This window comes from Xenopus tropicalis, chromosome 3, assembly GCF_000004195.4.
Source record: "Xenopus tropicalis strain Nigerian chromosome 3, UCB_Xtro_10.0, whole genome shotgun sequence".
In the NCBI taxonomy this organism is placed as follows: domain Eukaryota; kingdom Metazoa; phylum Chordata; class Amphibia; order Anura; family Pipidae; genus Xenopus; species Xenopus tropicalis.
The window spans coordinates 141,830,880-141,858,752 of record NC_030679.2 but is presented as its reverse complement, the minus strand read 5'-3'; the positions used below and the strand labels follow the sequence as shown (position 1 = coordinate 141,858,752).

Genomic DNA, 27,873 nt, shown 5'->3' with positions numbered 1-27,873 from the left:
CCCTCATGACCCTAAATCATACTCACTCTACATGGGAAACTGTCCCTCATGACCCTAAATCATACTCACTCTACATGGGAAACTGTCCCTCATGACCCTAAATCATACTCACTCTACATGGGGAAACTGTCCCTCATGGTCCTAAATCATACTCACTCCAAATGGGGAAACTGTCCCTCATTGTCCTAAATCATACTCACTCTACATGGGGAAACTGTCCCTCATGGTCCTAAATCATACTCACTCTACATGGGGAAACTGTCCCTCATGGTCCTAAATCATACTCACTCTACATGGGGAAACTGTCCCTCATGGTCCTAAATCATACTCACTCCAAATGGGGAAACTGTCCCTCATTGTCCTAAATCATACTCACTCTACATGGGGAAACTGTCCCTCATGGTCCTAAATCATACTCACTCTACATGGGGAAACTGTCCCTCATGATCCTAAATCATACTCGCTCTACATGGGGAAACTGTCCCTCATGGTCCTAAATCATACTCACTCTACATGGGGAAACTGTCCCTCATGGTCCTAAATCATACTCACTCCAAATGGGGAAACTGTCCCTCATTGTCCTAAATCATACTCACTCTACATGGGGAAACTGTCCCTCATGGTCCTAAATCATACTCACTCTACATGGGGAAACTGTCCCTCATGATCCTAAATCATACTCGCTCTACATGGGGAAACTGTCCCTCATTGTCCTAAATCATACTCACTCTACATGGGGAAACTGTCCCTCATGGTCCTAAATCATACTCACTCTACATGGGGAAACTGTCCCTCATGGTCCTAAATCATACTCGCTCTACATGGGGAAACTGTCCCTCATGGTCCTAAATCATACTCGCTCTACATGGGGAAACTGTCCCTCATGGTCCTAAATCATACTCGCTCTACATGGGGAAACTGTCCCTCATGATCCTAAATCATACTCGCTCTACATGGGGAATCTGTCCCTCATGATCCTAAATCATACTCACTCTACATGGGGAAACTGTCCCTCATGGTCCTAAATCATACTCACTCCAAATGGGGAAACTGTCCCTCATGGTCCTAAATCATACTCACTCTACATGGGGAAACTGTCCCTCATGGTCCTAAATCATACTCACTCTACATGGGGAAACTGTCCCTCATGGTCCTAAATCATACTCACTCCAAATGGGGAAACTGTCCCTCATTGTCCTAAATCATACTCACTCTACATGGGGAAACTGTCCCTCATGGTCCTAAATCATACTCACTCTACATGGGGAAACTGTCCCTCATGATCCTAAATCATACTCGCTCTACATGGGGAAACTGTCCCTCATTGTCCTAAATCATACTCACTCTACATGGGGAAACTGTCCCTCATGGTCCTAAATCATACTCACTCTACATGGGGAAACTGTCCCTCATGGTCCTAAATCATACTCGCTCTACATGGGGAAACTGTCCCTCATGGTCCTAAATCATACTCGCTCTACATGGGGAAACTGTCCCTCATGGTCCTAAATCATACTCGCTCTACATGGGGAAACTGTCCCTCATGATCCTAAATCATACTCGCTCTACATGGGGAATCTGTCCCTCATGATCCTAAATCATACTCACTCTACATGGGGAAACTGTCCCTCATGGTCCTAAATCATACTCACTCTACATGGGGAAACTGTCCCTCATGATTCTAAATCATACTCACTCTACATGGGAAAACTGTCCCTCATGACCCTAAATCATACTCACTCTACATGGGGAAACTGTCCCTCATGGTCCTAAATCATACTCACTCTACATGGGGAAACTGTCCCTCATGATCCTAAATCATACTCACTCTACATGGGGAAACTGTCCCTCATGACCCTAAATCATACTCACTCTACATGGGGAAACTGTCCCTCATGATCCTAAATCATACTCACTCTACATGGGGAAACTGTCCCTCATGATCCTAAATCATACTCACTCTACATGGGGAAACTGTCCCTCATGATCCTAAATCATACTCACTCTACATGGGGAAACTGTCCCTCATGGTCCTAAATAATACTCACTCTACATGGGGAAACTGTCCCTCATGATCCTAAATCATACTCACTCTACATGGGGAAACTGTCCCTCATGATCCTAAATCATACTCGCTCTACATGGGAAAACTGTCCCTCATGATCCTAAATCATACTCACTCTTCATGGGGAAACTGTCCCTCATGACCCTAAATCATACTCACTCTACATGGGGAAACTGTCCCTCGTGGTCCTAAATCATACTCACTCTACATGGGGAAACTGTCCCTCATGGTCCTAAATCATACTCGCTCTACATGGGAAAACTGTCCCTCATGGTCCTAAATCATACTCACTCTACATGGGGAAACTGTCCCTCATGACCCTAAATCATACTCACTCTACATGGGGAAACTGTCCCTCATGATCCTAAATCATACTCACTCTTCATGGGGAAACTGTCCCTCATGACCCTAAATCATACTCACTCTACATGGGGAAACTGTCCCTCATGATCCTAAATCATACTCACTCTACATGGGGAAACTGTCCCTCATGGTCCTAAATCATATTCGCTCTACATGGGGAAACTGTCCCTCATGACCCTAAATCATACTCACTCTACATGGGGAAACTGTCCCTCATGACCCTAAATCATACTCACTCCAAATGGGGAAACTGTCCCTCATTGTCCTAAATCATACTCACTCTACATGGGGAAACTGTCCCTCATGGTCCTAAATCATACTCGCTCTACATGGGGAAACTGTCCCTCATGATCCTAAATCATACTCACTCTACATGGGGAAACTGTCCCTCATGACCCTAAATCATACTCACTCCAAATGGGGAAACTGTCCCTCATGACCCTAAATCATACTCACTCTACATGGGGAAACTGTCCCTCATGATCCTAAATCATATTCGCTCTACATGGGGAAACTGTCCCTCATGGTCCTAAATCATATTCGCTCTACATGGGAAAACTGTCCCTCATGATCCTAAATCATACTCACTCTACATGGGGAAACTGTCCCTCATGACCCTAAATCATACTCACTCCAAATGGGGAAACTGTCCCTCATTGTCCTAAATCATACTCACTCTACATGGGGAAACTGTCCCTCATGGTCCTAAATCATATTCGCTCTACATGGGGAAACTGTCCCTCATGACCCTAAATCATACTCACTCTACATGGGGAAACTGTCCCTCATGGTCCTAAATCATACTCACTCTACATGGGGAAACTGTCCCTCATGACCCTAAATCATACTCGCTCTACATGGGGAAACTGTCCCTCATGGTCCTAAATCATACTCGCTCTACATGGGGAAACTGTCCCTCATGGTCCTAAATCATACTCACTCTACATGGGGAAACTGTCCCTCATGGTCCTAAATCATACTCACTCTACATGGGGAAACTGTCCCTCATGGTCCTAAATCATACTCGCTCTGCATGGGAAAACTGTCCCTCATGATCCTAAATCATACTCGCTCTACATGGGGAAACTGTCCCTCATGGTCCTAAATCATACTCACTCTACATGGGGAAACTGTCCCTCATGACCCTAAATCATACTCACTCTACATGGGGAAACTGTCCCTCATGACCCTAAATCATACTCGCTCTACATGGGGAAACTGTCCCTCATGGTCCTAAATCATACTCGCTCTACATGGGGAAACTGTCCCTCATGGTCCTAAATCATACTCGCTCTGCATGGGAAAACTGTCCCTCATGATCCTAAATCATACTCGCTCTACATGGGGAAACTGTCCCTCATGGTCCTAAATCATACTCACTCTACATGGGGAAACTGTCCCTCATGGTCCTAAATCATACTCACTCTACATGGGGAAACTGTCCCTCATGACCCTAAATCATACTCGCTCTACATGGGGAAACTGTCCCTCATGGTCCTAAATCATACTCACTCTACATGGGGAAACTGTCCCTCATGGTCCTAAATCATACTCACTCTACATGGGGAAACTGTCCCTCATGGTCCTAAATCATACTCGCTCTGCATGGGAAAACTGTCCCTCATGATCCTAAATCATACTCGCTCTACATGGGGAAACTGTCCCTCATGGTCCTAAATCATACTCACTCTACATGGGGAAACTGTCCCTCATGACCCTAAATCATACTCACTCTACATGGGGAATCTGTCCCTCATGATCCTAAATCATACTCACTCTACATGGGGAAACTGTCCCTCATGATCCTAAATCATACTCGCTCTACATGGGGAAACTGTCCCTCATGGTCCTAAATCATACTCACTCTACATGGGGAATCTGTCCCTCATGATCCTAAATCATACTCACTCTACATGGGGAATCTGTCCCTCATGATCCTACATCATACTCACTCTACATGGGGAAACTGTCCCTCATGATCCTAAATCATACTCACTCTACATGGGGAATCTGTCCCTCATGATCCTAAATCATACTCACTCTACATGGGGAATCTGTCCCTCATGATCCTAAATCATACTCGCTCTACATGGGGAAACTGTCCCTCATGGTCCTAAATCATACTCACTCTACATGGGGAAACTGTCCCTCATGACCCTAAATCATACTCACTCTACATGGGGAATCTGTCCCTCATGATCCTAAATCATACTCGCTCTACATGGGGAATCTGTCCCTCATGATCCTAAATCATACTCTAGATGGAGTAGAGATGCTAAAGACATGAGATGCTAAAGACATGAGTAATCTGATCTGTTAAACTTTAATATACTCATCCTTCGTACAGGAAACAGAGCCAATAAACCAAACACACACACACCCACTAAGCCATAGACAATTAAAAAAATGATAATCTGCCATTTAGTCCCCTACACTGACACAATGGATTAGGTTAAGGCCCAAACATAAAGGACGATTACCTTTGGTTTCGGACAAACTCACAGCCAGAACCTCCCAGGTAGTGATGGAATCTTTTAAGAACACACTTAGAACCTTGCTTGAAATACTGTGGGGGATAAAATTCAAATGTTAGGATGTAAATTATTATTTTTTCCTTAAAGTTTATTATTAAGCATGATGAAACAATGGGTTTAAAAGGGAACACCCAGGCCTTTACTTTCAGAAATAGTAGGAAAATCCATTTGACCTGCGTTATAAGATAAGCCCAGAGCTGGATGTTGGGGTTGAGGAAGGATCGAGCAGTTGAGGCTGAATGTTCTAATTATTTAATAACAGGATATAGTAGGGAGTGTTTATTTGTGGGAATGAACATTACTCACCCGTTGGCATCAGCCTCCTCGACCATTTGCTCCACTTTCCAGAACCAGCTCTCAGGAAACTCCGTCCTGGACACAATGTCGGAATCCAGCATGTATTCATCATCTTCCTCACCTGGAGAGGAATTCAAAGGAATCCATGAGACATTAGAAAACAGATCAAGCAAAACTAATATCTCATGCTTTGATTACAGGGATCCCCAGCCTTTCTTACTCATAATGTAAAAAGAGTTGGGGAGCAACACAAGCATCATAAAAGTTTGTGGGGGTGCCCAGTAAGGACTGTGATTAGCTATTTGGTAGCCTCTTTGCAGCCTACAGGAGGTTTTGTTTGGTAGCACGTTTTGGTTTTATTCAACCAAAACTAGCCACCAGCTGCCTAGTTGGGGGACACTGTGAGCAACATCCAAGGGGTTGTTAAGCAGCTTGTTGCTCATTGGTTGGGGATCCCTGCCCTTAAGATGATTGGACCTACAGGATATAATTTGTAACTGCAAGCCAAATGTTAAGTGGAAAAGTCAATATGGGCATCATGCAGGGCAAGGCATGGGCTTTCTATAGGATGCCCTTAGTAGGGGAGTTGGAGTCTAGAGTAAAGTACAGGGATTCCTTTTGGCTATAATGCTTCACCGTGTGCATTGGTTCCAATTAATAGGCACTAACTCACAAGCAAGCTATGTGCTCTACTGTGGTACAGAACAAATGCTTTCTGGATGGAATTTATATGGATGAAAATGTGCACCTATTATTGTATTGGTTAATAAATAAAGCCCATATCATTTTATACGTGACCCACTTGAAAGGCTAAGGCCATTTCTACCCAACTCTCTCTGAAATGGTTCCTTACTTCTTGCCAGAGTATCCTCATCTTTACTCTTCCTCTCATCTTCCCTCCTCTTCTCATAGTATTTGCAGCAGTCCAGGAAAGCGTCCACACATTCCTTCCCATCCAAGATGTAGCGGGTACGTCGCTCACAGGTGTGGCCCATCAGGTTCTCCTGCATCCCATCCAGGCAGCACTTCTTGGCCTTGTCCTTGTATTCTGAAGCTAAAATATTGACAGAGTTTATCAGTGTTCAGTTCTAAAGGTTTGATTTTCCCATTAGATCAGGGACCATATCGGCTCATTGATGCAGTCCTTGGTCCAATGGTCCGATGGCTCCTATACCTGTCATTGAAAGTCAATCATTTGGCTCTAGGGCCCAATATCACCCACCTTAGGTGGGCATATAGGAGCCAGAGCTACTCTTTTGGGGACCTGGCCAAACGAGTGGATCTCAATGTGTATGGTCACCTTTAAGAAGGAATCATAACAATCTTACCAGTTCTAGATACTCTTGAAAAATAAGAATAAAGCAGGACTATAGCTGGCCCATTAGGGTGCCAGGCAACCAGATGGATATTTTTATTATCATACCCCTCTATCATAACCCTCTACTTCTTCTCATACAACCAAACCAACTGACATTGGGGCTGAAAGTCACAGAGAAGTTATTCATTAGAAGGCGGCCATATAGACCACTCATTGGACCAAGCAAACAGAACAATGCTATTTGTCTTCGTTGTGGCTGGCCAAATTAAATAAACTAACCATTTGCCCCGCAGGCTGATTGTGTATATGACTAAAAGGTTGGCCACCTTTACAAACAGCTGCTAATATTACCCAGTACACCCAAAATACCTTACCTTTGCCTGCCTTGATCTCAATAATTGCAACGGATGAGCGTTTTCTGCGCTGTGCCAGAGCTGGACAATGAGCCTCTAAAGACAAAAAAATTCAGCCAAACCTCCAGTTGTTACCAACAAAAGGAATAAATCTGGGGCTAGGGCTATAAAATACACAATTACTCAGTATATGCCTTGAGCCTTATCCATTGAAATGACAGGGGTGCTGTGCTAAAAAGAATGTTCTTAGAACCTTAGAGCTGGTAATCTATACAGTGATAATCGGGTTAACTACTTTCTCCTCCTCTCACAATTGCTCAGAAGAACCAGGACATTGGAAACTGAAAGCAGTTATATGATATAGTCAATGCTCACCAGTTCTTTGAGCTGTATTAGCACCAAAGGAGGTCTGTAGAGCAAGTCCAGCATCAGAAAAGACCCCCTCGCTGTTTGCGCCACTTCCAGGAGTGCAGCCAATGTCTGACTTCTCCACTGAATCCCACACCTGAACAATAGGTTTATATATGAGACAAAATCAGCTGGGAAGGTTCCCATAGTGTGTTGAGATTGTTACAGGAAGCACAAAGCATCCTGGGAAAGTGACAGTAGTTTTAGTAGCAGGACAATCTCCATATGTGACCATGCATGGAGTCTCACCTTCTTTTGTGTGATCTTAAACTTCTTGTTCAACACAAAGACACCCTTATCCACGATTACCAATCCCACATAGGCCTTGGGGTCTGCCCTAAGCCTCAGCTTCATTGGAGAACCGGGGGCTTGTATGGCGTTGTCCCTGTCCTTATCCCCAGTCACCGACAACTGCACAAAAACATCATCAACGATAAGTCATTTATAACACTCCTATTTATAAAATACATTTTATAATTTATTTTACATTATATTATTCAGTCAGGAGCTGATCAATCCCCTTTAATTGTACAGACCCATCTCCACCTTGCCATCCAACAATATCATGTGCTGTGTATAAGGAAAGGGTGCCCACAGAGAACAATATATAATACATCCCATTAGCAAGAATTTCAACACATGAAGAATTAAGAATCCATGTTCTTCTATTAGTGACTTATTTTATCTTTCTAATGTCTATCAAATAACCAACTCCTCTGTGGTTCAAAAATGGGCCTTGGGATCCAAAGCTGGGTGGGTTCTGCCTGGATGTTTCTTTAGTTTCTTAGTTCAATAAGGCACTGCTAGTTTTTGGGGGAAGACTTTGCCTTCTCTGTATAGAGGCTTTATGGTCTAAAATCCTGAAATTAAGCGTTCTATACATTGAGGGATACTTGCTGTATCATGTGAGACTTACTGTGCCAGCGCAGTCATCAACCACATCCACCCAAAGAGAGTCGGATACAACATCACGTGCTCCACCAACACTGACAATGTAATATGCCACAATACGGAAAGATGGCATCAAGGCCTCCGTGACAGATAGAGACATGGTGACAAAAGACTGACCAGTCTGCCGTGCCTGCCTTCCCACCTTTACAATTCTTCCCTTGCTCATTATCTGCAAGAGAGATAATACGCTCGGTTAAACGAACAGCAGAGAAGGGCAATTTAATCTCAGTCATTCTCTCAGGGAGAACCAAGCTAGCCATTGGTGTCAAGGTTAGTGATGGGCGAAATGTTTTGCCAGGCATGGATTCGCTGCACATTTCTGCGTTTCGCCATTGGCGGATTGTTTCTCAAAACGGATGAAAAAATTTGTCACTTGTTCAAAATAAATAGTCGCGTGTCAAAAAAATAGTCCCGGCTTCAAAAGAATAGTAACGCGACAAAAGAATAGTCGTGGCATCAAAATAAATAGTCGCCTGTCAAAAAAATAGTCCCGGCGTCAAAAGAATAGTAACGCAACAAAAGAATAGTCGTGGCATCAAAATAAATAGTCGCGTGTCAAAAAAATAGTCCCGGCGTCAAAAGAATAGTCACGCGACAAAAGAATAGTTGTGGCGTCAAAATAAATAGTCGCATGTCAAAAGAATAGTCTCGATGTCAAAAAAATAGTTGTGGCGTCAAAATAAATAGTCACGGGTCAAAAGAATAGTCGTGGCATCAAAATGAATAGTCGCACTTCAAAAGAATAGTCTCGGTATCAAAAAAATAGTCGTGGCGTCAAAATAAATACTCGCAGTCAAAAGAATAGTCGTGGCGTCAAAATAAATAGTCGCAGTCAAAAGAATAGTCGTGGCGTCAAAATAAATAGTCGCGGCGTCAAAATAAATAGTCGCAGGTCAAAAGAATATTCGTGGCGTCAAAATAAATTGTTGCGAGTCAAAAGAATAGTTGTGGCGTCAAAATAAATAGTTGTGGCGTCAAAATAAATAGTCGCATGTCAAAAGAATAGTCGCGGCGCCAAAAAAATAGTTGTGGCTTCAAAATAAATAGTCACGGGTCAAAAGAATAGACGTGGCATCAAAATAAATAGTCACACTTCAAAAGAATAGTCTCGGTATCAAAAAAATAGTCGTGGCGTCAAAATAAATAGTCGCGCTTCAAAATAATTAGTTGCGGGTCAAAAGCATAGTTGTAGTGTCCAAATAAATAGTTGCAGCGTCAAAATAAATAGTTGCGCTTCAAAAGAATAGTTGTGGCATCAAAATAAATAGTTGCAGCGTCAAAATAATAGTTGTGGCGTCAAAATAAATAGTCACGCGTCAAAATAATTAGTCGCGGGTCAAAAGAATAGTCTCAGTGTCAAAAAAATAGTTGTGGCGTCAAAATAAATAGTCGCAGTCAAAATAATAGTCGTGGCACCAAAACAAATAGTTGCGGCGTCAAAATAAATAGTCGCGCGTCAAAAAATAGTTGTGGCATCAAAATAAATAGTCGCATGTCAAAAGAATAGTCGCGGCATCAAAAAAATAGTTGTGGCTTCAAAATAAATAGTCGCGGGTCAAAAGAATAGTTGTGGCGTCAAAATAAATAGTCGCGCGTCAAAAAAATAGTTGTGGCATCAAAATAAATAGTCGCATGTCAAAAGAATAGTCTCGGTGTCAAAAAAATAGTTGTGGCATCAAAATAATTAGTCCCACTTCAAAAGAATAGTCTCGGTATCAAAAAAATAGTCGTGGCGTCAAAATAAATAGTCGCAGTCAAAAGAATAGTCATTGTACCAAAATAAAAAGTCACGGGTCAAAATAATTAGTCGCGGGTCAAAAGAATAGTCTCGGTGTCCAAAAAATAGTTGTGGCGTCAAAATAAATAGTCGCAGTCAAAAGAATAGTCGTGGCGTCAAAACAAATAGTCACGGCGTCAAAATAAATAGTTGCAGGTCAAAAGAATAGTCGTGGCGTCAAAATAAATAGTCACGCATCAAAAGAATAGTTGTGGCGTCAAAATAAATAGTCGCGCGTCAAAAGAATAGTTGTGGCGTCAAAAGAATAGTTGTGGCGTCAAAATAAATAGTCGCGCGTCAAAAGAATAGTTGTGGCGTCAAAATAAATAGTCACGCATCAAAAGAATAGTTGTGGCGTCAAAATAAATAGTCGCGCGTCAAAAGAATAGTTGTGGCGTCAAAATAAATAGTTGCGCGTCAAAAGAATAGTTGTGGCGTCAAAATAAATAGTCGCGCGTCAAAAGAATAGTTGTGGCGTCAAAATAAATAGTCGCGCGTCAAAAGAATAGTTGTGGCATCAAAATAAATAGTTGCGCGTCAAAAGAATAGTTGTGGCGTCAAAATAAATAGTCGCGCATCAAAAGAATAGTTGTGCCGTCAAAATAAATAGTTGCACGTCAAAAGAATAGTTGTGGCGTCAAAATAAATAGTCGCGCGTCAAAAGAATAGTTGTGGCGTCAAAATAAATAGTTGTGCGTCAAAAGAATAGTTGTGGCGTCAAAATAAATAGTTGCGCGTCAAAAGAATAGTTGTGGCGTCAAAATAAATAGTCGCGCATCAAAAGAATAGTTGTGGCGTCAAAATAAATAGTCGCGCATCAAAAGAATAATTGTGGCGTCAAAAGAATAGTTGTGGTGTCAAAATAAATAGTCGCAGTCAAAAGAATAGTCGTGGCATCAAAACAAATAGTCACGGCGTCAAAATAAATAGTTGCGCGTCAAAAGAATAGTTGTGGCGTCAAAATAAATAGTCGCGCGTCAAAAAAATTGTTGTGGCGTCAAAATAAATAGTTGCGCATCAAAAGAATAATTGTGGCGTCAAAAGAATAGTTGTGGCGTCAAAATAAATAGTCGCAGTCAAAAGAATAGTCGTGGCATCAAAACAAATAGTCACGGCGTCAAGATAAATAGTTGCGCGTCAAAAGAATAGTTGTGGCGTCAAAATAAATAGTTGCGCGTCAAAAAAATTGTTGTGGCGTCAAAATAAATAGTTGCGCGTCAAAAGAATAGTTGTGGCGTCAAAATGAATAGTCGCGCGTCAAAAAAATTGCTGTGGCGTCAAAATAAATAGTCGCGCGTCAAAAGAATAGTTGTGGCGTCAAAATAAATAGTCGCGCGTCAAAAAAATTGTTGTGGCGTCAAAATAAATAGTCACACGTCAAAATAATTAGGCGCGGGTCAAAAGAATAGTCTCGGTGTCAAAAAAATAGTTGTGACGTCAAAATAAATAGTCGCAGTCAAAAGAATAGTCGTGGCGTCAAAACAAATAGTCACGGCGTCAAAATAAATAGTTGCGCGTCAAAAGAATAGTTGTGGCGTCAAAATAAATAGTCGCGCGTCAAAAAAATTGTTGTGGCGTCAAAACAAATAGTCACGGCGTCAAAATAAATAGTTGCGCGTCAAAAGAATAGTTGTGGCGTCAAAATAAATAGTCGCGCGTCAAAAAAATTGTTGTGGCGTCAAAATAAATAGTCGCGCGTCAAAATAATTAGTCGCGGGTCAAAAGAATAGTCTCGGTGTCAAAAAAATAGTTGTGGCGTCAAAATAAATAGTTGCACGTCAAAAGAATAGTTGTGGCGTCAAAATAAATAGTCGCGCGTCAAAAGAATAGTTGTGGCGTCAAAATAAATAGTTGCACGTCAAAAGAATAGTTGTGGCGTCAAAATAAATAGTCGCGCGTCAAAAGAATAGTTGTGGCGTCAAAATAAATAGTTGTGCGTCAAAAGAATAGTTGTGGCGTCAAAATAAATAGTTGCGCGTCAAAAGAATAGTTGTGGCGTCAAAATAAATAGTCGCGCATCAAAAGAATAGTTGTGGCGTCAAAATAAATAGTCGCGCGTCAAAAGAATAATTGTGGCGTCAAAAGAATAGTTGTGGTGTCAAAATAAATAGTCGCAGTCAAAAGAATAGTCGTGGCATCAAAACAAATAGTCACTGCGTCAAAATAAATAGTTGCGCGTCAAAAGAATAGTTGTGGTGTCAAAATAAATAGTCGCGCGTCAAAAAAATTGTTGTGGCGTCAAAATAAATAGTTGCGCATCAAAAGAATAATTGTGGCGTCAAAAGAATAGTTGTGGCGTCAAAATAAATAGTCACAGTCAAAAGAATAGTCGTGGCATCAAAACAAATAGTCACGGCGTCAAGATAAATAGTTGCGCGTCAAAAGAATAGTTGTGGCGTCAAAATAAATAGTTGCGCGTCAAAAAAATTGTTGTGGCGTCAAAATAAATAGTTGCGCGTCAAAAGAATAGTTGTGGCGTCAAAATAAATAGTCGCGCGTCAAAAAAATTGTTGTGGCGTCAAAATAAATAGTTGCGCGTCAAAAGAATAGTTGTGGCGTCAAAATAAATAGTCGCACTTCAAAAGAATAGTCTCGGTATCAAACTCGGCGACAAACTTTTTTGACACACAACATTTTCCACGCTTCGCGAATCTTTTGAAATATTTGCGAATTTTCTGGCGAAACGGGACTGATTCGCTCACCACCAGTCAAGGTCAAAATCTGATCTATAGTTAAGTAGTCTGTAGTTTAATGCAGAAGGAACCACCCCCAGCAATCTAGGCAGGCTTCTAAAATGGTGTAACTTTGGTTACCAGATAAGTAAAATGGTTTATTTGGTTCTGGACACTCGTGTCAAGGTTCCGGATAATAAAGTTCACGTCGGTCTCTTCGTGAGGTTTTATCTCTGACCCGGCAATGCTGATGTGCAGGTAGTTCCCATGGGCTTTTGAGGGGCGGTAGGCTGTAGCAGTCATGGTGGCAGTCGCTTGGCGCTCGGCAGGCAAAACTGGGACATCTGTTTTCACCTTGGGACAGAAGAAAAGAATCTTGAGTCTTGGGACTGAAGAAAATTTGTGCAAAATTCCATTGGTTCGTATATTCTATAGAATTAGGCACAAGTTGGTGCACAAGTTGGTGCCTGTTGCTCACCCGTTGTTATTGTGGGACCAACTTGTGCCTAATTCTATAGAAGAAAAATGAGTTTAGAAAGAAAAATGAGTTTAGGAAGAAAAATGTTATGGGGAACTGTTTCAAAGGCCCAGGATCCTCTGAAAGTCAGCTTAGAGCTGTCCAACCCCGAACCTTCAATCAAAATGGCAGTTGGGTGATAAAGTGTGACTTATAGCTCTGGTTGAGTATAGGTGATGACAAAGTCTTGATCAAAGAAATAGGATTATAATAGAGCAGAGCTGTCCTACTGGAGGCCTCTGGGCCTTTGCAGGGATTCTTAAGCCCTCAATCAGCTTGAAGGTTCCATAGACTTCACTGTATGTTATCACCTCTTTAATTTAATCCAGCCCTTCAACATGCTCTATGGGAAATAATTAGCCCACGACGTTGGACAGCACTGTGATACAGAGTTTCTATGACTCACAGTTATGGGCAGACGGTTTATATTTCCGGGTGTGTTCATTTTCAACCTTGTGGTTCCATCTGCTTGAGTGGTCCCTTTAATGTTTCCTGGCTCAGCTACCACAGGGATTCGATGAGCAGGAGAACCATCAGGATTGGTGACATAGACCTGAAGGCAAAATGGGTAGAGATCAGTTACAGAAAAGAAACATGGGTGGAGCCGTCCCAACTTGGGTGTCCCAAAGCATAAAAAGGGGTTTGGGGATCCTGAGGGCCAATTAGGATTGGGAGAATGAAGGCTGAGTCTCCATCTTGGATACCCCTGGCACTCTAATAGAGTGACTTTGATGACCAGATTGTCTTATCTAAAGCTTTATGGGGTCTAAATAAGTTTATGTGTGGGCCTGAACCCAAAAATAAGTCTGAAGACCTCTTCCATAAAGCTATGCAACAGAGAAGCAAATGGACAAGAGAAGGCAACAGAAACTGTGAACTTAAGGAGGTGAAAGCAGTAAATTACAGAAGAAGTACATGACACAAGGAACACACAGATAGCTCAGGAAGGTCATTACCATCATATCAAAAGGCATTCCGGGCTTGAAATATTTGGAGGTTTTGGTAAAGAGAATTTGGTATGGCGTTGTCACAATCTTGATATTGTCTATCTCAGCCTCCACCATGTCGCTACCTGCAACAGACATGAATGTTATATACAGATGGACTTGTAATAATAAGAGCTGTATGTGTTATTAGTTTCTGTAGCTTCAAGGAGAACATTACGTCCTCAGCTTGCAGTTTCAGCCTTGCCTTAGCCGTCATTATCTCTAAGGATCTTCTAATTTCTTTTGACGCCTGCGACTATTCTTGCGACAATTTTGCCCGAGCGACTATTCTTGCGACAATTTTTGGACGCCCAACTATTCTTGGAACAATTTTGGATGTGCGACTATTCTTTTGATGCCTGGGACTATTCTTGTGACAATTTTGGCCGCGTGACTATTCTTTGGACGCCCGCGACTATTCTTGCGACAATTTTTTGATGCGCAACTATTCTTGGAACAATTTTGGATGTGTGACTATTCTTTTGATGCCTGGGACTATTCTTGCGACTATTCTTGTGACAATTTTGCCCGCGTGACTATTCTTTGGATGCCCGCGACTATTCTTGCGACAATTTTTTGATGCGCAACTATTCTTGGAACAATTTTGGATGTGCGACAATTCTTTTGATGCCTGGGACTATTCTTGCGACTATTCTTGTGACAATTTTGCCCGCGTGACTATTCTTTGGACGCCCGCGACTATTCTTGCGACAATTTTTTGATGCGCAACTATTCTTGGAACAATTTTGGATGTACGACTATTCTTTTGATGCCTGGGACTATTCTTGCGACTATTCTTGTGACAATTTTGCCCGCGTGACTATTCTTTGGACGCCCGCGACTATTCTTGCGACAATTTTTTGATGCGCAACTATTCTTGGAACAATTTTGGACGTGCGACTATTCTTTTGACGCCTGCGACTTGCGACAATTTTGGCCGCGTGACTATTCTTGGAACAATTTTGGACGCGCGACTATTCTTGGAACAATTTTGGACGTGCGACTATTCTTTTGACGCCTGCGTCTTGCAACAATTTTGGCCGCGTGACTATTCTTTTTACGCCCCTGACTATTCTTGCAACATTTTTGGATGCGCAACTATTCTTGGAACAATTTTGGAAGTGCGACTATTCTTGGAACAATTTTGGACGTGTGACTATTCTTTTGATGCCTGGGACTATTCTTGCAACTATTCTTGTGACAATTTTGGACACGCGACTATTCTTTTGACGCCTGCGACTTGCGACAATTTTGGCCGCGTGACTATTCTTGGAACAATTTTGGACGCGCTACTATTCTTGGAACAATTTTGGACGTGTGACTATTCTTTTGATGCCTGGGACTATTCTTGCAACTATTCTTGTGACAATTTTGGACGCGCGACTATTCTTTGGACACCCGCGACTATTCTTGCAACAATTTTGGCCGCGTGACTATTCTTTGGATGCCCGCGACTATTCTTGCGACAATTTTTTGATACGCAACTATTCTTGCAAGATTTTTGGACGTGCGAATATTCTTGCAACAATTTTTGGATGTGCAGCGAATTTTTTCATCCGTTTCACAAAACAACCCCGCCAATGGCGAAACGCTGAAATTCGCCGCAAATCCATGCCTGGCAAAACATTTCACCCATCACTAGCCACCAGTCATCATGGAAGTTGGGCCCAGTAAAGACTGTTGGAGCAACTCACAAGCTAATTGGCTTTAATGCTCTGGTTCTCCATTTTACCTGATGGACATTGCTTTACTCATGCTAGTCGAGCCCACTCCACTGGGATCTCCACACTGGGCCTTCATGATTGGTTAGAAATTAATGGATTTAATGACCAGCATTTGATGCAACCACCTCATTATTTTGACTACAACAATGTGATAAGAGGTGCACTTCTAGATACCTGCTTCAGCCAATCAGTATGCAGCATTTACTGGCCTGCTGTTTGAAAGCAAATGCTTGATAGGTTGCTAAATGTTACTAGACATGTTATTACATTCCATTAAATATTTTCTGATAGTTTATCCTTGGTTCCTGATAGGAGCATTATAGTAGGATGATGTGGCAGAAAATGCTTCCTAAATTCATTTTACATTATGCCATTGTCCAACTAAAAGGCCCCAACTGCCCCTTACTCACCCGTTTCTGTGAAAACAGTGACCGTCACATACAAGCTGAACTGTAACATGTCCTCTTGTTTTTCAAAGTACTTTACTAAGTGGTTCCTTTTCAGCTCAGCCCGACCTTCCCCATCATCAATCTGTGTGAGAGGAGAGGGAGATAGTACAGAGGAGCAAATCGGTCAAAGCCATAGAAGTTGAGGCTGAAAAAAAGCCCAAGCCAAGAAAGTTGAAGAAATGGTAGAGTAATAGTCCAATAATAATGTAAACGAAGGGAAGAGGAAGCAGAGTTGAGTCAAGAACACATTGTTAGATGATACCCTGACTCTCGTCAACGACTCTGGAATTCCTTTCTTTACATCGTTGTTCCTTATGCCAAAGAGCACAAATGCGTATCCTTCCACGTGTTTCCCATACAGATACCTGGCAGCAAGATCACAGGAACATAAGATACAGTGTAAAATATCATTAATCTGATACCTGGCTACCTAATTGAATTGGAAGTTTCCAGGTAGAAAGAGCAAGAGAACAGAAAAAGACCTATATGTCCCTATCATAATACAATTGTAAGTATGAGTTAACATCTGTCCCCACGTGCAACACCCAGGTACTCACTGGGCATGAATATCCACTCCGAAAGAGTTGGCATCAGCATAGAAGTAGTTAGTGTCTGGCTTCAGGATGATTTCCATTGAGGGTAGCACTGCAACAGGGGTGGAGATAGAGTATTAGGGTAGAGTATTAGAATGGCCACTAGATAGTGCCTATATTATATCAAAGGTGGAGCCACTGCTTTAGAGTCAGCCATGAAAGATTTATGTCTAGTTAGTTGGCATAGCCTACTGGCAGCAAGTCTACTGTTGGTGTGGAACCCAAAGCAACCTCAATTAGTATTGCATATACCACCTAACTGGTCACCAGGAAAGATCTAATTAAGCACAAGAGGTGTGCCATTCAATAACATCTTCTAATACGAGCTCAGTAAGTTGTACGTCCATTCTTTCTCTACCATGTCGTAGGGCCCATATCCATGTACAGTAGCTTGTACATAGGAGCATCTTCTTACCGTATTCTTTCACCTCAAAGTTGGTGGTGTAATTCTGTTGAGGGGTGTCTTCATACTTTGCGGAGATAGTCCAGACACCAAGGCTGTAAGTGTAAATGTGGTCAAAGCAGTATTAGGCACCCCTGTAGCTTGTAGAATCCCATCATTTTATCCCATTAGTCAACCCAACTGTTGACTAATGGTGCCTGTATTAGGCACCACTGTAGCTTGTAGAATCCCATCATTTTATCCCATTAGTCAACCCAACTGTTGACTAATGGTGCCTGTATTAGGCACTCCTGTAGCTTGTAGAATCCCATCATTTTATCCCATTAGTCAACCCAACTGTTGACTAATGGTGCCTGTATTAGGCACCACTGTAGCTTGTAGAATCCCATCATTTTATCCCATTAGTCAACCCAACTGTTGACTAATGGTGCCTGTATTAGGCACCACTGTAGCTTGTAGAATCCCATCATTTTATCCCATTAGTCAACCCAACTGTTGACTAATGGTGCCTGTATTAGGCACCACTGTAGCTTGTAGAATCCCATCATTTTATCCCATTAGTCAACCCAACTGTTGACTAATGGTGCCTGTATTAGGCACCACTGTAGCTTGTAGAATCCCATCATTTTATCCCATTAGTCAACCCAACTGTTGACTAATGGTGCCTGTATTAGGCACCACTGTAGCTTGTAGAATCCCATCATTTTATCCCATTAGTCAACCCAACTGTTGACTAATGGTGCCTGTATTAGGCACCACTGTAGCTTGTAGAATCCCATCATTTTATCCCATTAGTCAACCCAACTGTTGACTAATGGTGCCTGTATTAGGCACCACTGTAGCTTGTAGAATCCCATCATTTTATCCCATTAGTCAACCCAACTGTTGACTAATGGTGCCTGTATTAGGCACCAATGTAGCTTGTAGAATCCCATCATTTTATCCCATTAGCCTCATTTTAGAAACTTGGAAAATAGAGACTCTTGAAGTCATACAAATCACTAGCAGCAAGGTCACGCTACAACTGATTCATATGCCCCCCACCGTAGTCAAATTGGGGCCCCAAAGAATATTGGGAATGCTGACTAAATGGCCCCACTAGAGGTTCTTAATTATCGAGTACCATAGATAAAATATTGGGAAAAGAAGGTTTATGACTAGTGATGAGCGAATTTGTCCCGTTTTGCTTCGCCGAAAAATTTGCGTCTTCCAAAAGATTTGCGAAACGGCGAAATATTCATGAAACGGAGAAAATGACACACGTAAAAAAAAATTGTCACCCACAACTATTCTTTTGACGCGCGACTATTACTTTGATGCCGCGACTATTCTTTTTCCGCAATGAATTTTTTTATCCGTTTTGCAAAACAACCCGCCAATGGCAAAATGCAGAGATTCACCGCAAATCCATGCCTGGTGAAACTTTTCGCCCATCACTATTAATGACGTTAATTTATTGATCTTTTATCAGACATCATGTAATACAGGTTGACAGTTAAGGATGTTGTCAATAGATTTGATCAATAAACAATGTGTTGGGTTGACTTGGTTGGCTTGATGTTCCTCAGTAAACCAGGAACCCCTTTATTGTGGAGCAGTTAGAGACAATAAAAACACAGACAAAAAAGTGCCCCTTCCTACTATAGTAAGGAATCCCGACTATAAGGTAGATAGAACTCTGGAAACAAAATCTTAATGCAAACCAGTAGGAATGTAAACCTTATAAGGATAGTTGGGATTGGATTCAGTCTTTTTGCCCTTTTGTCACTCCGTTGGGACTAATTTATTTATTAGGAACATCTACTATTAGGAACATCTACCAAACATACATTGGATTTTATTAGCAATTGATGATTGGTTGCTATGGGTTACTAGACTGGTGAAAATTGGTTCAGTGTTAGTAATTGAAACCCTAATTGTGTTATTGTATGTGCAGGGTGTGTGAGTGGATGTGTTTTTATTGGACACAGGAGATTTACCTCAAAAGTTCCGGCAGTTTGTGGGACAGTGAGATGATACCGGATTTACTGTTTTGGAGGACGGAATCTCTTTTCACGATAATACCATCTGGGGTCTGGAAAGAAAAAAATAATAATGCCTTAATGCAAAATTAGTGCTGAAGAAACTCACATATAGATTGTGTGAGAGAGTGCATCAGTGCTGAGGTCCAACATTTTGATCAATGCCTTCATTAGCTCGTGACCAGATTGGTCATAAATCACTTAGGGGAAGGGATTATAAGGTACTGATAATGTATCAGTGTTTGCAGATGGCACAAAACTCTGCCGCCCAATTATTTCCATCCAAAATGTGGCACCTTGAAGCAGGGTCTTGGCAGCAGCTGCAAGGGCAAACAGGGGTCTGAGCTGTATTAAAAGGGGTATAGATTCACGGGAGGAGGGGGTTATTCTTCCCCTTTACAGAGCGCTGGTAAGGCCCCATCTAGAATATGCTGTTCAGTTTTGGTCTCCAGTGCTCAAACGGGACATTACTGAGTTAGAGAGGGTCCAGAGAAGGGCAACTAAGCTGGTAAAGGGTATGGGAAGTCTCAGTTATGGGGAAAGGCTGGCCAAGTTGGGTTTGTTTACACTGGGGAAGGGGCGCTTAAGGGGGGACATGATAACTATGTATAAATATATAAAGGGATCATATAATAACCTTTCTAATGTTTTATTTACCAGTAGGTCCTTCCAACGGACACGAGGGCCCCATTCCAAGTAAAAGATAGAAAGAAGGTTCCGTCTAAATATTCGGAAAGGGTTTGTTACAGTGAGAGCTGTGAGTTTGTGGGATTCCCTCCCCGAATCAGTCGTACTGGCTGATACATTAGAAGGGGTTGGGTGGGTATTTAGCAAGTGAGGGAATACAGGGTTATGGGAGATAGCTCTCAGTACAAGTGAGGGAATACAGGGGTAGGGGAGATAGCTCTCAGTACAAGTGAGGGAATACAGGGGTAGGGGAGATAGCTCTCAGTACAAGTGAGGGAATACAGGGGTAGGGAGATAGCTCTCAGTACAAGTGAGGGAATACAGGGGTAGGGGAGATAGCTCTCAGTACAAGTGAGGGAATACAGGGGTAGGGGGGATAGCTCTCAGTACAAGTGAGGGAATACAGGGGTATGGGAGATAGCTCTCAGTACAAGTGAGGGAATACAGGGGTAGGGGGGATAGCTCTCAGTACAAGTGAGGGAATACAGGGGTAGGGGGGATAGCTCTCAGTACAAGTGAGGGAATACAGGGGTAGGGGAGATAGCTCTCAGTACAAGTGAGGGAATACAGGGGTAGGGGAGATAGCTCTCAGTACAAGTGAGGGAATACAGGGGTAGGGGAGATAGCTCTCAGTACAAGTGAGGGAATACAGGGGTAGGGGGGATAGCTCTCAGTACAAGTGAGGGAATACAGGGGTAGGGGGGATAGCTCTCAGTACAAGTGAGGGAATACAGGGGTAGGGGAGATAGCTCTCAGTACAAGTGAGGGAATACAGGGGTAGGGGAGATAGCTCTCAGTACAAGTGGGAACAGGGTAGGGGAGATACTCAGTAAGTGAGGATACAGGGTAGGGAGATAGCTCTCAGTACAAGTGAGGGAATACAGGGGTAGGGGAGATAGCTCTCAGTACAAGTGAGGGAATACAGGGGTAGGGGGGATAGCTCTCAGTACAAGTGAGGGAATACAGGGGTAGGGGAGATAGCTCTCAGTACAAGTGAGGGAATACAGGGGTATGGGAGATAGCTCTCAGTACAAGTGAGGGAATACAGGGGTAGGGGAGATAGCTCTCAGTACAAGTGAGGGAATACAGGGGTAGGGGAGATAGCTCTCAGTACAAGTGAGGGAATACAGGGGTATGGGAGATAGCTCTCAGTACAAGTGAGGGAATACAGGGGTAGGGGAGATAGCTCTCAGTACAAGTGAGGGAATACAGGGGTAGGGGGGATAGCTCTCAGTACAAGTGAGGGAATACAGGGGTATGGGAGATAGCTCTCAGTACAAGTGAGGGAATACAGGGGTAGGGGAGATAGCTCTCAGTACAAGTGAGGGAATACAGGGGTAGGGGGATAGCTCTCAGTACAAGTGAGGGAATACAGGGGTAGGGGGGATAGCTCTCAGTACAAGTGAGGGAATACAGGGGTAGGGGGGATAGCTCTCAGTACAAGTGAGGGAATACAGGGGTAGGGGAGATGGCTCTCAGTACAAGTGAGGGAATACAGGGGTAGGGGGGATAGCTCTCAGTACAAGTGAGGGAATACAGGGGTATGGGAGATAGCTCTCAGTACAAGTGAGGGAATACAGGGGTATGGGAGATAACTCTCAGTACAAGTGAGGGAATACAGGGGTAGGGGGGATAGCTCTCAGTACAAGTGAGGGAATACAGGGGTATGGGAGATAGTAGTGCTGGGCGGTATACCGGTTTAACCGGTATACCGGTTTTTGAAAAAAAAACGATATGATTTTTGAACATACCGGTATGCGCGCCTCCTGCAGTTTTTATCCAATTACATCCGGGTTGCGCCCGTGCGCACGTGACGTCGGCGCGCATGTGACGTCGGCGCGCACGCGACGTCGCTAGGACGCATCGCTGGAGGAACCACAAGTTGGGTAAGTTGGGCTGGGGCTGGGGTTGTGGCTGTGGCTGTGGCTGGGGCTGGGGCTGGGGGGGTTGTGGCTGGTGCTGGGGTTGTGGCTGGGGCTGGGGCTGGGGCTGGGGGGGTTGTGGCTGGTGCTGGGGTTGTGGCTGGGGCTGGGGCTGGGGGGGTTGTGGCTGGTGCTGGGGTTGTGGCTGGTGCTGGGGTTGGGGGGGTTGGGGCTGGGGCTGGGGGGGTTGGGGCTGGGGCTGGGGGGGTTGTGGCTGGTGCTGGGGTTGGGGGGGTTGTGGCTGGTGCTGGGGTTGTGGCTGGTGCTGGGTTGGGGGGTTGGGGCTGGGGCTGGGGGGTTGGGGCTGGGGCTGGGGGGGTTGTGGCTGGTGCTGGGGTTGGGGGGGTTGTGGCTGGGGTTGGGGGGTTGTGGCTGGGGCTGGGGGGTTGTGGCTGGGGCTGGGGGTTGTGGCTGGGGTTGGGGGGCTGTGGGGGTTGTGGCTGGGGCTGGGGGGGTTGTGGCTGGGGGGGCTGGGGTTGGGGTGGTTGGGGTTGGGGGGGTTGTGGCTGGGGTTGGGGGGGCTGTGGGGGTTGTGGCTGGGGGGGCTGGGGTTGGGGTGGTTGGGGTTGGGGGGGGTTGTGGCTGGGGTTGGGGGGGTGGGGGGGCCACCAATATTTATTATTTATTTTTTATTTATATACCGTCAAATACCGTGATACCGATATAATTTTGAAAAATACCGTGATATAAATTTTTGGTCATACCGCCCAGCTCTAGGAGATAGCTCTCAGTACAAGTGAGGGAATACAGGGGTAGGGGAGATAGCTCTCAGTACAAGTGAGGGAATACAGGGGTAGGGGAGATAGCTCTCAGTACAAGTGAGGGAATACAGGGGTAGGGGGGATAGCTCTCAGTACAAGTGAGGGAATACAGGGGTAGGGGAGATAGCTCTCAGTACAAGTGAGGGAATACAGGGGTAGGGGAGATAGCTCTCAGTACAAGTGAGGGAATACAGGGGTAGGGGAGATAGCTCTCAGTACAAGTGAGGGAATACAGGGTTATGGGAGATAGCTCTTAGTACAAGTGAGGGAATACAGGGGTAGGGGAGATAGCTCTCAGTACAAGTGAGGGAATACAGGGGTATGGGAGATAGCTCTCAGTACAAGTGAGGGAATACAGGGGTAGGGGAGATAGCTCTCAGTACAAGTGAGGGAATACAGGGGTATGGGAGATAGCTCTCAGTACAAGTGAGGGAATACAGGGGTAGGGGGGATAGCTCTCAGTACAAGTGAGGGAATACAGGGGTAGGGGGGATAGCTCTCAGTACAAGTGAGGGAATAAAGGGGTAGGGGGGATAGCTCTCAGTACAAGTGAGGGAATACAGGGGTATGGGAGATAGCTCTCAGTACAAGTGAGGGAATACAGGGGTAGGGGGGATAGCTCTCAGTACAAGTGAGGGAATACAGGGGTAGGGGGGATAGCTCTCAGTACAAGTGAGGGAATACAGGGGTAGGGGGGATAGCTCTCAGTACAAGTGAGGGAATACAGGGGTAGGGGGGATAGCTCTCAGTACAAGTGAGGGAATACAGGGGTAGGGGAGATAGCTCTCAGTACAAGTGAGGGAATACAGGGGTAGGGGAGATAGCTCTCAGTACAAGTGAGGGAATACAGGGGTAGGGGGGATAGCTCTCAGTACAAGTGAGGGAATACAGGGGTATGGGAGATAGCTCTCAGTACAAGTGAGGGAATACAGGGGTAGGGGAGATAGCTCTCAGTACAAGTGAGGGAATACAGGGGTAGGGGAGATAGCTCTCAGTACAAGTGAGGGAATACAGGGGTAGGGGGGATAGCTCTCAGTACAAGTGAGGGAATACAGGGGTAGGGGAGATAGCTCTCAGTACAAGTGAGGGAATACAGGGGTAGGGGGGATAGCTCTCAGTACAAGTGAGGGAATACAGGGGTAGGGGGGATAGCTCTCAGTACAAGTGAGGGAATACAGGGGTAGGGGAGATAGCTCTCAGTACAAGTGAGGGAATACAGGGGTAGGGGAGATAGCTCTCAGTACAAGTGAGGGAATACAGGGGTAGGGGGGATAGCTCTCAGTACAAGTGAGGGAATACAGGGGTATGGGAGATAGCTCTCAGTACAAGTGAGGGAATACAGGGGTAGGGGAGATAGCTCTCAGTACAAGTGAGGGAATACAGGGGTAGGGGAGATAGCTCTCAGTACAAGTGAGGGAATACAGGGGTAGGGGGGATAGCTCTCAGTACAAGTGAGGGAATACAGGGGTAGGGGAGATAGCTCTCAGTACAAGTGAGGGAATACAGGGGTAGGGGAGATAGCTCTCAGTACAAGTGAGGGAATACAGGGGTAGGGGGGATAGCTCTCAGTACAAGTGAGGGAATACAGGGGTAGGGGAGATAGCTCTCAGTACAAGTGAGGGAATACAGGGGTAGGGGAGATAGCTCTCAGTACAAGTGAGGGAATACAGGGGTAGGGGAGATAGCTCTCAGTACAAGTGAGGGAATACAGGGTTATGGGAGATAGCTCTTAGTACAAGTGAGGGAATACAGGGGTAGGGGAGATAGCTCTCAGTACAAGTGAGGGAATACAGGGGTATGGGAGATAGCTCTCAGTACAAGTGAGGGAATACAGGGGTAGGGGAGATAGCTCTCAGTACAAGTGAGGGAATACAGGGGTATGGGAGATAGCTCTCAGTACAAGTGAGGGAATACAGGGGTAGGGGGGATAGCTCTCAGTACAAGTGAGGGAATACAGGGGTAGGGGGGATAGCTCTCAGTACAAGTGAGGGAATAAAGGGGTAGGGGGGATAGCTCTCAGTACAAGTGAGGGAATACAGGGGTATGGGAGATAGCTCTCAGTACAAGTGAGGGAATACAGGGGTAGGGGGGATAGCTCTCAGTACAAGTGAGGGAATACAGGGGTAGGGGGGATAGCTCTCAGTACAAGTGAGGGAATACAGGGGTAGGGGAGATAGCTCTCAGTACAAGTGAGGGAATACAGGGGTAGGGGAGATAGCTCTCAGTACAAGTGAGGGAATACAGGGGTAGGGGGGATAGCTCTCAGTACAAGTGAGGGAATACAGGGGTATGGGAGATAGCTCTCAGTACAAGTGAGGGAATACAGGGGTAGGGGAGATAGCTCTCAGTACAAGTGAGGGAATACAGGGGTAGGGGGGATAGCTCTCAGTACAAGTGAGGGAATACAGGGGTAGGGGGGATAGCTCTCAGTACAAGTGAGGGAATACAGGGGTATGGGAGATAGCTCTCAGTACAAGTGAGGGAATACAGGGGTATGGGGAGATAGCTCTCAGTACAAGTGAGGGAATACAGGGGTAGGGGAGATAGCTCTCAGTACAAGTGAGGGAATACAGGGGTAGGGGGGATAGCTCTCAGTACAAGTGAGGGAATACAGGGGTATGGGGAGATAGCTCTCAGTACAAGTGAGGGAATACAGGGGTAGGGGAGATAGCTCTCAGTACAAGTGAGGGAATACAGGGGTAGGGGAGATAGCTCTCAGTACAAGTGAGGGAATACAGGGGTAGGGGAGATAGCTCTCAGTACAAGTGAGGGAATACAGGGGTATGGGAGATAGCTCTCAGTACAAGTGAGGGAATACAGGGGTATGGGGAGATAGCTCTCAGTACAAGTGAGGGAATACAGGGGTAGGGGAGATAGCTCTCAGTACAAGTGAGGGAATACAGGGGTAGGGGGGATAGCTCTCAGTACAAGTGAGGGAATACAGGGGTATGGGAGATAGCTCTCAGTACAAGTGAGGGAATACAGGGGTATGGGGAGATAGCTCTCAGTACAAGTGAGGGAATACAGGGGTAGGGGAGATAGCTCTCAGTACAAGTGAGGGAATACAGGGGTAGGGGGGATAGCTCTCAGTACAAGTGAGGGAATACAGGGGTATGGGGAGATAGCTCTCAGTACAAGTGAGGGAATACAGGGGTATGGGGGATAGCTCTCAGTACAAGTGAGGGAATACAGGGGTATGGGGAGATAGCTCTCAGTACAAGTGAGGGAATACAGGGGTAGGGGAGATAGCTCTCAGTACAAGTGAGGGAATACAGGGGTAGGGGGGATAGCTCTCAGTACAAGTGAGGGAATACAGGGGTAGGGGAGATAGCTCTCAGTACAAGTGAGGGAATACAGGGGTATGGGAGATAGCTCTCAGTACAAGTGAGGGAATACAGGGGTAGGGGAGATAGCTCTCAGTACAAGTGAGGGAATACAGGGGTAGGGGGGATAGCTCTCAGTACAAGTGAGGGAATACAGGGGTAGGGGGGATAGCTCTCAGTACAAGTGAGGGAATACAGGGGTATGGGAGATAGCTCTCAGTACAAGTGAGGGAATACAGGGGTAGGGGAGATAGCTCTCAGTACAAGTGAGGGAATACAGGGGTATGGGAGATAGCTCTCAGTACAAGTGAGGGAATACAGGGGTAGGGGGGATAGCTCTCAGTACAAGTGAGGGAATACAGGGGTAGGGGGGATAGCTCTCAGTACAAGTGAGGGAATACAGGGGTAGGGGGGATAGCTCTCAGTACAAGTGAGGGAATACAGGGGTAGGGGAGATAGCTCTCAGTACAAGTGAGGGAATACAGGGGTAGGGGAGATAGCTCTCAGTACAAGTGAGGGAATACAGGGGTAGGGGGGATAGCTCTCAGTACAAGTGAGGGAATACAGGGGTAGGGGAGATAGCTCTCAGTACAAGTGAGGGAATACAGGGGTATGGGAGATAGCTCTCAGTACAAGTGAGGGAATACAGGGGTAGGGGAGATAGCTCTCAGTACAAGTGAGGGAATACAGGGGTAGGGGGGATAGCTCTCAGTACAAGTGAGGGAATACAGGGGTAGGGGGGATAGCTCTCAGTACAAGTGAGGGAATACAGGGGTATGGGAGATAGCTCTCAGTACAAGTGAGGGAATACAGGGGTATGGGAGATAGCTCTCAGTACAAGTGAGGGAATACAGGGGTATGGGAGATAGCTCTCAGTACAAGTGAGGGAATACAGGGGTAGGGGGGATAGCTCTCAGTACAAGTGAGGGAATACAGGGGTATGGGAGATAGCTCTCAGTACAAGTGAGGGAATACAGGGGTATGGGAGATAGCTCTCAGTACAAGTGAGGGAATACAGGGGTAGGGGGATAGCTCTCAGTACAAGTGAGGGAATACAGGGGTAGGGGAGATAGCTCTCAGTACAAGTGAGGGAATACAGGGGTAGGGGGGATAGCTCTCAGTACAAGTGAGGGAATACAGGGGTAGGGGAGATAGCTCTCAGTACAAGTGAGGGAATACAGGGGTAGGGGGGATAGCTCTCAGTACAAGTGAGGGAATACAGGGGTAGGGGGATAGCTTTCAGTACAAGTGAGGGAATACAGGGGTAGGGGGGATAGCTCTCAGTACAAGTGAGGGAATACAGGGGTAGGGGAGATAGCTCTCAGTACAAGTGAGGGAATACAGGGGTAGGGGAGATAGCTCTCAGTACAAGTGAGGGAATACAGGGGTATGGAGATAGCTCTCAGTACAAGTGAGGGAATACAGGGGTAGGGGAGATAGCTCTCAGTACAAGTGAGGGAATACAGGGGTAGGGGAGATAGCTCTCAGTACAAGTGAGGGAATACAGGGGTAGGGGGGATAGCTCTCAGTACAAGTGAGGGAATACAGGGGTAGGGGAGATAGCTCTCAGTACAAGTGAGGGAATACAGGGGTATGGGAGATAGCTCTTAGTACAAGTTGACCCAGGGACTGGTCCCATTGCCATTTTGGAGTCAAGAAGGAATTCCCCCCCCCCCAACATTGATTTAGCTGCAGGTTTACAAATATTTAGTACACTGTCACCCCCGTTGTTTGACTAATTGACCTTCA

At 44.9% G+C, this 27,873-nt stretch overlaps 1 protein-coding gene across 1 annotated transcript in view; it reads right to left on the bottom strand.

Annotated features, from left to right (window-relative positions):
* Positions 1–27,873, bottom strand: part of LOC100492966 (A.superbus venom factor 1) — a 49,490-nt gene that overhangs the window by 19,675 nt on the left and 1,942 nt on the right. The window contains exons 5-19 of the mRNA XM_002940053.4: positions 19,390–19,484; positions 17,423–17,505; positions 16,972–17,059; positions 16,677–16,779; positions 16,376–16,496; positions 14,212–14,327; positions 13,662–13,808; positions 12,880–13,092; positions 8,255–8,458; positions 7,588–7,749; positions 7,306–7,435; positions 6,952–7,026; positions 6,113–6,313; positions 5,269–5,380; positions 4,909–4,994 (exon numbers count right to left, since the gene is read on the bottom strand). Of these exons, the coding sequence (XP_002940099.3) occupies positions 4,909–4,994; positions 5,269–5,380; positions 6,113–6,313; positions 6,952–7,026; positions 7,306–7,435; positions 7,588–7,749; positions 8,255–8,458; positions 12,880–13,092; positions 13,662–13,808; positions 14,212–14,327; positions 16,376–16,496; positions 16,677–16,779; positions 16,972–17,059; positions 17,423–17,505; positions 19,390–19,484 (1,936 nt within the window). The remainder of the gene's footprint in view (positions 1–4,908; positions 4,995–5,268; positions 5,381–6,112; positions 6,314–6,951; positions 7,027–7,305; positions 7,436–7,587; positions 7,750–8,254; positions 8,459–12,879; positions 13,093–13,661; positions 13,809–14,211; positions 14,328–16,375; positions 16,497–16,676; positions 16,780–16,971; positions 17,060–17,422; positions 17,506–19,389; positions 19,485–27,873) is intronic.